Source organism: Corvus moneduloides, chromosome 17, assembly GCF_009650955.1.
Source record: "Corvus moneduloides isolate bCorMon1 chromosome 17, bCorMon1.pri, whole genome shotgun sequence".
NCBI classification, from domain to species: Eukaryota; Metazoa; Chordata; class Aves; order Passeriformes; family Corvidae; genus Corvus; species Corvus moneduloides.
In genome coordinates this window covers 6,460,016-6,469,315 of record NC_045492.1, presented here as the reverse complement: position 1 = coordinate 6,469,315, position 9,300 = coordinate 6,460,016, and the positions used below count along the sequence as shown (strand labels likewise).

General features: G+C 51.3%; 1 protein-coding gene across 2 annotated transcripts; it reads left to right on the top strand.

Moving 5' to 3' along the window:
* Positions 1 to 1,426: 1,426 nt before the first annotated feature.
* Positions 1,427 to 3,650, top strand: TP53RK (TP53 regulating kinase). Of its 2 annotated transcripts, XM_032127168.1 has the most exons (3): positions 1,427 to 1,802; positions 1,833 to 2,114; positions 2,638 to 3,650. In XM_032127168.1, the coding sequence occupies exons 1-3, from the start codon at positions 1,442 to 1,444 to the stop codon at positions 3,114 to 3,116; spliced, it is 1,122 nt and encodes a 373-aa protein (XP_031983059.1). In that variant the 5' UTR covers positions 1,427 to 1,441; the 3' UTR covers positions 3,117 to 3,650. The 2 variants fall into 2 exon arrangements, with proteins under 2 accessions (XP_031983059.1, XP_031983058.1); XM_032127167.1 differs by having other exon boundaries at positions 1,427 to 2,114.
* Positions 3,651 to 9,300: the final 5,650 nt, after the last annotated feature.

Here is a 9,300-nt window from a genome sequence, read left to right as displayed (position 1 = left end):
GAATGGCTCTAGATAGTTTCCAAGGGCTATGTCAACTGTTTATTGCATTAAAAGGGAAAAGAATAAGTGCAATCACAAGGAAGATAAAATTTAAATAAATAAAATAAAGGGGAAAATAAAGCAAAAATATTTTCTTTCATATTTTGAAAGCTCTGGAGGAGGTTTTTGGCCAGCATGAGAGAAAACCATCATGTTTGCCAGAATAATGAAGCAAAGGGTATCTGTGTGCACTTGCTTATAGGTTATACATGTGTGTCTGTGGGGGTATCTATGCACAGATGCTCTGGTAAAATCTGTTCACAACATGGGGAAGACCTTTTTCTTTCTTTGAGTGTTTGAGGCATTTGCAAATTCCAGCCACAGAGGCCAGGAATGCACCTCTTTCCCTAGGCAAGCTGTTGGGCTCCTGCAGCCCTGCCACAGCGAGGGCAGCTGAAGGAGGGTGCCACGGGTGGGCAGAATTGTGGGATGGATTATCTGTATCATTGGAAACTTGGAAGGTTGTTTAAAAGTTGTCACTGAAGCAAGATAAATATTTGCCAGGCATGATCCCACTGTGCAATGACAAGTAAGCTGTATGGAATGTGTTAATAAAATATAAATGTTCTGAAAAGGAAACAAATGTTGTGGGTGAGAAAACAAAGACAAAATGGACTTGTGGCACCTCCAAAAGCAACAATTGAAAACATATTTACATGGATGGGGCTGAACTCTCTTGTATCTTCTGAGGAACATATTTGCAGCATGTGCACATCACCCAGTAGGGCACTGGGTTTTCAGGGTGCCATAAAAACCCAAATACTGCTCCAGTGAGGTTTATGAGGATAATGAGGTTTGTCCATCTTTTAATAAGATGGCAATGTGGGACTGGGCTGCTCGAGGAAGGGGGAGTCACCTGACTCATGGCATGAGTGGCCTGTGACAGACCTGGGGCAGAAGCTTTGGTGGTGCCCAGCGTTGGGACCCGAGGTCACACAATGCCCTGCTGCAGGCTGCTGATCCCCTGCAGCTTATGGGCAAATCCCTTCTCCTTCCCAGCTGTGAACTGGGCAGCTGCAGTGGATCTGCACAGGCTCCAGCAGAGGCTTTTGGCAATGAAAGAACAAGAGCCAGTGATGGATCATCCTGGTGGTGATGTCCCAGAGGTGGAGCCCCCATGGTGATGCTCCAGTGGTGGAGCACCCTGGGGTGACGCCGTGGCAGCGGTGTCCCAGGGATGATGCCCTGGAGGCGGGTTCCAAGGTGATGCTGGGAAAACCTCCAGGGAACCACGAGATCCCGCCTGCCACCTTGGGAAGACGCGCATCCAACACCTCCCTTGCAAGCCCTGGGGAAGCTGCAGGCTCGCTCTTGCACCGGCAAAACCACTGGAGCACGCCCCGGCTTGAGAATGCTCGGGGAAGCAGTCCCACCATCCGGCAGTTAGCCAGTATCCCCCGCCATGGCAGAGGCAAGCGGAGGGCAGCAGGATTTAGGTGGGGGAAGCCCAGAGAGGGTTTGGAAGAGGCAGGGCCGGCAGCCCCAGGAGCAGCGCGGCGCAGGCCGCGTTACAGCGAGGGCAGCGAGCGGTGCAGGCGGGGAGGGGGCGGCGCTTCAGGCGTTCGTAGGTTTCCGTCACGGGCAGCCGAGCATTGCCGAGGATGGCCGGAGATTACCGAGCATTGCCGAACAGGCGCCCCGCTCATGCGCCGTGCGGGCGTCAGTGATGGCGGCGGCCCAGGCGGAGGCGGGCGCTGCGCACTCGGTCGTGGCCGGGCCCGCGGGCCCTGCGGTGGGCGACATGGAGCCCGCGGGCCCCGCGATGGGCGACATGGAGCCCGCGGGCCCCGTCGTGGGCGAACTGGGGGCGGCGGCCCCCGCCATGGACGGTCCCGAGGGCGGGGCGGGCGCTGCCGTGGTGGCGGAGGATCCGCCGCCGCCGCCGCCGCTGCCGGGGCTGCGGCTGGTGCAGCAGGGCGCCGAGGCGCACGTGTACCGCGGGCTCTTCCTCGGGCGGGCAGCGGTGGCGAAGCTCCGCGTCCCGAAGCGGTACCGGCACCCGGCGCTGGAGGAGCGGCTGAGCCGGCGGCGCATGGCCCAGGAGGCGCGGTCGCTGCTGCGGTGCCGGCGGACAGGTGGGCACGGGGGCGGCCGGGCCGGGCCGGGGCTGCCTGGCGGGACGGACAGACAGACAGACAGACAGACACCGGAGCGGAGTGGGCGGGGCTGTCCCGGCGCCCCGGCTCTTCACGTCGCTCAGAGCAGATCTCAGGCACTTGGCGCCGTCCTGCGCCATCCTGAAGGATGCAGAGCCTTCTTCTGAGCCCGGGACGACCCGCTCTGCTCTTTCAGGGTGTCCCTAAAACTCGTCTTGTCCTCGGTGTGTCCCATAGCGGGTTTTATCGGGGCTGCCCGCCCCAGGAGGGGCTGGGCTGTCACCACGTTTGAGCTGCCAGGTCGTTGTAAGACTGCGGGGCAGTGCAGATGGCTTGGAAGCGAGTGTTGGCCAGGCCGTTCCCCGGGGTGGATTATCAGTGGCTGGGAGTGATCTCAACTGGCATTTCTGCTTGAGACTTTTATCGGTTGTGTTTTGTTGCTAAAATACAGCTGGGAATCATGTAAATTAACTGCTAGCATTTCATTTGTTCTTTTAAATAGGGATTCCTGCTCCAGTGGTCTACTTCGTGGATTATGTCACCAACTCGATCTATCTGGAAGATATTGTAGACTCAATTACTGTTCAAGATCATATTTATTCCGTACAAAAGAGTGGGAATGACACCAGTGGCCTCCATAAGTTAGCAGAGAAGATGGGTGAGCTGTTAGCAAGGATGCACGATGAAGATATTATCCATGGGGATCTTACAACTGCCAATCTCCTCCTGCGGCCACCCACGGAGAAGCTGGACTTGGTGTTGATAGACTTTGGACTCAGTTTTATTTCAGGTCTTCCAGAGGATAAAGGAGTTGATTTGTATGTGCTGGAAAAAGCCTTCATTAGCACTCATCCAGATACTGAAATGATGTTCAAAGCTCTGCTGAAGACCTACGCAGCCACGTCTAAAAAATCTGGTCCTGTGATCAAAAAGCTGGATGAGGTTCGACTAAGGGGAAGGAAGAGATCCATGATTGGGTAGAAGAGAGCAGGGTTAGGGATGGAGAAATAGTAGGTTTTGCAAATAGGGTTATTTATATTTCTAGCTGGTTTTATTTCAGAGATACTATTTTGATAACTGTGTCTTCAAATAAATAAACTTGAAAGAGTGTCATTGTCATAAAATAACCAAAGTAATTGTGTGAGATTGGGGCACAGCCAAGAGAGAAACAACAAGAGGTCACTTCTTTCCTACGTGTTAAATATTTCTAATACAAAGTAGTTTACAGTGTCATTCTGCCCATCTTCTTTGTGTGGTTAGAATCATTCAGAGCAATCTTTCTTAGCCTGCAGACCATAAATTAGTGGGAGGTTCTTACCTTGGAGACTACAAAAGAGCATCTGCAAGAGGTAACTTAGAAAAACAAGTGTGTTATTTTTCTCAGAAGACTTTACAGCAAAGGGTTTAAATCTGTTATAAACAACTCAACACATCCTGAAAATTTTCAGGAGAACTGAGTTCTGGAACATGGGCAATGCTGAAATACAGCACTAAACATAAACCAGGTTTATTTTCTTCCAGTAGTAAGTGTTGGCTTTTTTCACTCTCAGTCAATAGTACTGTCTTAAGGAAATTCAACATTTGTTAATCCAGAACAGTGGCTGGGCATACCCTACAGTTTTCTACTGAGAAACTTTCACTTTAAGCAAGAGGTCTGCTGTAAATTTCCTTTTTTTGGAGTGTTACAAGGGAGACTGCTGGTATTGCCATTGCTTGCCCAGGTAGGCAGTTGGCAGAAGTAGGCAGTAATGCTCTTTTTCTTGTAATGTTTTCTCTATATTACTTCATTTTTCTGGGTTACTGTATCTAACGGTGCAGATGTAAGATGTGCCAGAGGAAAATCTTACACACCCACAGTGGGTGGCTTAGAAGATTATCAGCTCTCTGCTTTGTGAGCAGGTTGGGATGTGAGTTGGGTGAATGCAGGAGCATCATTTACTATAGGTAATGATAGAAAAGAAACTGAACTTCTTGCTCTGAACTTGAGCGATTTGCTGTGCTGGGCAGGCGTTATCCATCGGAAAGATCCTCTCTTCTCTTGTGCAGTCACTGGTGCTCTGAGACTGCTCATGAAAAAGGGAGTGAAGTCTCTCACCTCTGCACAGCCATGGATGTGTCCCGTACGGATCCTGCAGCCGGCGGGGAGAAGGCAGCTGTGAGAAGCTGCTCTGCCAGGCGGGGCAGAAGGGATGAGGGCTTTTTCTTCCCCGCTTGGAGCAGCGCAGCCCGAGCAGAGGGCTCCGGGCAGGCGGCGCCGAGAACCACAAGGTTCTGCAGCCTCGCTCCGCGCGGTGGCGCCGGCGCAGCGCTGCCGCCCCTGGTGGCGGAGGTGGCCGGTTCGCGTCCCGCAAGTGTCCTAGCGCGACGGGCTGCCCGTGCCCGGCGCGCATTCACCTCTTGCCAGAGGAGCCGCCTGGGCGAGTGCCCGTCCCCGGCGTGGGGCCCGGGTTCCACCGCCCAGCCACAGCTTTGGCTGCCGGGCGGGGCACCCTCGCTCTCCGCAGAATCAGCACCCGTTGTCGCTGCTGTGTTTTGTTTTCAATCGCGGCACTTGGGCGAGAAGCGGCCGAGTGTCCCTGCAGAGAGCAGCGGGGCTGGAGGAGCTGCTGCTGCACCACCTTCTCCTCCCTGCCTGGAGAGCGACGGCCCGGCCCGGCCGAGCACACACGGTCACTTGAATCGGTGTTCCCCGGGTGTCCTGCGGGCTGCTGGAGCGGGGCCTCATGGCATGGTGGGAGCAGGTGCCTGTGAGCTAACGAGTCCCCTAAGGAGGGATCTGAGCCCCGAATGCCGGCCCCGCTGAGGGGAGGCAGCAGCCTGACCCCCCTTGCCCACCGTCCCCCATCTGTACAAACACTGCTCGCACCGTCTCCCGGTGATGCCAGGATTGAGTTCTGTTTGCAAAGCCCTTTGAAGAAGTCTGTTTCCAACTATCATCATGTTTGTTAAAATGCAGCTCTCCCTGCGGGACAGCGGAGCAGAAACAAAGCTGATCCACGGGAGGTTTTCACGGCCGGCGCGGTGCCCTGAGCCGGGCTCGGCAGCCTGCGGTGAGGCCAGTCCTCCTGGGGAGCTGGTGCGTGGGACTGGCCTTCGAGCAGGGACTCCTGAATTGGCCTCTGCTGAAATCAGCTCTGGGATGGAGCTTCAAAACAAAGCAGAACATTACTGGTCACGAAAAGCAAAATGTTTTGCTTTTTCACTGCGTGATAAACCCCTCCGTGTTATATAAGTGTTACTTTCTCCACATCTGTGTTAGGGCTTGTTGATATTTCCTCTCGATCAGCCTGTTGTGTCATATGGATTGCTGTAGAGAATGCTGAACTGTTGCTGTTTGAAGGTGGAAAAATCTCAGCAGGTGCACATCCAGCAAAAAGGACACTCTGGACCTGCAAAGTGTCCACCCCGCATCTTCCTTCAGCCTCAGCTGTATCAGTCCATCAGGAGCTGGACTCAGTGATCCTTGGGCGTCCCTTCCAACTCAGGCTACTCTAAGATTCTGGGACAAGCTCCTTGGGTGAAAACCACTGGTTCCCTGGCTGGTTCACAGGGCAGGGGGAGGTTCCAGTTTTTGTTGACTGGGAATAGCTTGACATGCTGCTGTGTTAGCTTTCCGTGCATCTGTGTGGTCATAAGCAACACTGAATTACTATTATTATTGTTATTATTAAAATTATTCACCATTGCATTATTAACACTCAGGCTTTATGTCCAGTGCATGTGCATTCTCATAAGGTAAATAGGACTCCTGGTTTGTTTGTTGTTTTTTTTTTTAATGAATAGTTTATCTGCTACAAATCCAGTTTTGAGCCACCAATATTCTTCCAGAGTTTGGCCTGACTTTCAACAAAGTCCTTGCAACCCACACTGGCAGAAGTGGTGATGTCCTGCCCTGTCTTACCTAGAGGGGCTGTTCTCCCAAAGTCTTTGTTGTCCTCCAGCCCCTCCAGAACCTTCTTGCTTGCCTGCTGGGGGGAACCCTGAGATTGTGGGATGTGACAGGTGATGGCTGGTGGTGCATGGAGCCACTGGAGGTCTCTCTGCCACCATCACTAACACCAGGAAAATCTGTATGTTCAGGGAAAATCTTTGAGCAGAATATATTTACAGCTGTGTGCTGGGTGTACAGCACATCTCTCTGGGTCTTTCTACTGCTTTAATCTTCCTGCTTTTAAGAATGAATTGTTGTCTCAGGGCATCAGCTCCAGGCCTGCTGGGAACAGCTTCATTTCCAGAGGCTTCCCAGCATCTGCTTGATCTTGCTCCACACCTTGGTATCACTCAAAAATGCCATGAATACAAGGAGGTGCAGAAAAGCTGTGGAGAGAGGAATGAAAGGAAAGAGGGAAACACGAATGAAGTGTAAATAGAGGCATTTTATGAGCAGAAAGTGCAATGTAGTATTTCTGAGGGAATTGCTGATTATTGATGGAGTTGCCTTTTCTGTTTATTTTGGTATCTGACATCATCAGTGATTTCTGTGGTGGGAGTGGGGAGCTGGATTGCACGCTCTTGGCTACCAGCCTGACTTTAGCTTGGCAATAAGATCAAGTTCTGTTTTGCCCACTGATGCCATGAGGGCAGAACTAAATTAGGGGGATTTTTTTGAGATAAATGTGAGTTGGAGACCTAGAGGAGAACTAAGAGGAAAAAGAAACATGGAAAAAACCTACTTACAAGCAAGGAACAGGGATGAAGACACTGTTGAATAGTCTGGGAATGCTGTTGCCATGACTTTTGAACAGTGGTTGCTCTGTGATGGCAGTATACTGTGTCTATATGTAAAAACTGTGCATACAAGATATATGATGTAGCTTTTTTCAGTGAACTTTTTTATAGTCCTTTATAGTCTTTGATGTCTGCAGGAAACTGATATTTTCCACTTTTTCAAGATGCAGAACACTGATAACCTTTTGCGACTCTTCTCCCATCACTGCTGATAGGAATAAAAGCATAAAAGGTCGTTTGTAACTCAGGGTTCACTCCGTGAAGGGTCACTAGACGTAAATAAAGCCTCTCCCTGGCCCAAGCACAAGCTGTGTCCCACAGTGGTCCCTTTGGGCACTACACAGCACCTTTCTTTTGCCAATAAACTAAACTTTAAGTAATGGCCCAGGAGTGGTCTGACCCCAGTGATGGCTGTGGAGCACAGGGAAGGCACAGGCAGGGCAGCTGCAGCTGCTGCTGGCACTGGGAATGGGGGTGATGGAGTTTACAAGAAAACAATCTAATTAAACATTAATTCCCAGCTGAAGTCCAGGAAGGCCAAGAGAACCAGTGTGTAGCCCCTGCACAATGGGCTCTGCTGGGAAGCTCTGAAGGCTAAGCCAGCATCCGCCCTGCTGAGCTGAGAGGGGCCTGGTGGGGTTGGGGAAGGGGCTGTTCAGGCGTGAGTCACGTCTTGGAGAGGAACGTGCTGCCCATCCCCTTGCCCTCCACGCTGCCAGAAATGTGTATCCTTGTAAGAGAACAAACAGACTGTGCTCATTGTTATTGTCTTGAGGCTTTTTTTAACTTACAAGGTTGATTGTGAGAGAAAAAATTTTGTAGAACTCCTTTGGTCCAGCATGTGACACACACACAGACGACACACACTCATACACGGGCTCCCAGTCTCTGGCAGATATATATTTTGGGTAAGCTGAACCTGTTTTAAGCACTTGCATTGTTTTAATGGCTTGAATTTTGCTTTCAGGTCTTCAGTCATCCCTCTGCCCAACCTCTCCATCATGCACTACTACCCCAGTAATGAAGCAGCTTCGGCTACCTCAGCTTGCTGTAGTGGCATTGAGGCAGCACAGCAATCTCCTACTCATTTACTTTGGTCATGATAACTTTGTATTCATGTTGTTGAGCAGTTTAGGAAAAGCAAGGTAAAAATCCTCATAGATTTCTCTCGGTCAGCTCTGTGCCTGTTCTGGGCCCCGAGAGAAGGTGCGTTTGCCAGCGGGGCTGGGCAGCCGCGGGGCCGGGCGCCAGGCGGATGCCGGATCCTCGCGTTGCCAGCGGCCCCCGGCAGTGCCCGGCAAAAGCTTTTGTGTCCGTTCTGCTGTTTGAAAAGAGCCGCAGCGGTGATGCCGCCACCCTTTAGCCCCTGCCCGGGATGGCTGTGGGCATTAACTGATTTGTTACTATTTGTGCAAAATTACATACAGTGCTGTTAAGGAGAGGGAGGGGAATGGAGGAGGTGGATCCAGACCCGGAGCAGAGTTCCTTCAGACGGGAGCACAGTCCTGTCCCTATTGCTGATTGTACCACCACCCTCTAATTTCTTGTTCCCTCTGTGCCAGTGATTCATGGGTTGTGTGAGGCGGACGAGGCTTTCTCACAGCTGCTTTTTAATCCAATGCATTTGACTCCAACTTCCTTGATGAGCTAGGAAGTAGTTATCAAGGAGGAGTAACTCTCCAGAAAGCTGACTAACTGTGAATGGAGAAGTTTTCTCTGTCATATATGGGTCAGTTTGCCCATGTTTTGAATATGTTTGAAAGCACTCAAAAGTTGCTGCTGAAGTACTAAGGGTGTTTCTTTGCTTTCCCATTTTTCTCCCCACCACTCAGCTTTGTTTAGCCTTCAGTTGCAAGAATACAGGCAGTGCAAAAAGCAGCTCCCTTGGCTTTGATCTCTTGCTCATCTTGATAGCGGAGCAGCTCGGTCTCCTTTGTCTCTCACTGCGGTCAGATGAGATCGGCAACGCTTGTTGAGGTTCACTGCGGTCAGGAGAGGGGATCCTGTCCTGCCCCACATACTCCCCATTTTCTTTCTGATGAATCCGACATAGGGCAGAGCTGGCAAGAAAATCCACCTTCAGAGTTCAAATTGGGCAGCTTTTGTGTTTTCTTTTTGACCCTTGAAGCATCCTTAAGGTCCAGCCTGATAGGACACCCAGGGTATAGTCATATGTTCATCGCTTGCTTGCTGGGGCTCACACTTGTGTGAGCCAAGACTTTGCCGCTTGCTTTTCCGCTATTTCCCATGGCTCTATCCCGCTCCACACCACTGACCTTTTGTTTGGTTGTGTTTGCTTATTTTTAATAAGGAAAAAAAAAAAAAAAAAGAAAAGAAAAAGAAAAAAGGCTGGGAAGTGGTGAGATGGGGAAAAGGAGGGGGATATAGGGGCCGTAAAGAGGGCGGGTATAGGGGATGGGGGGCGGTGTAGCGGGGC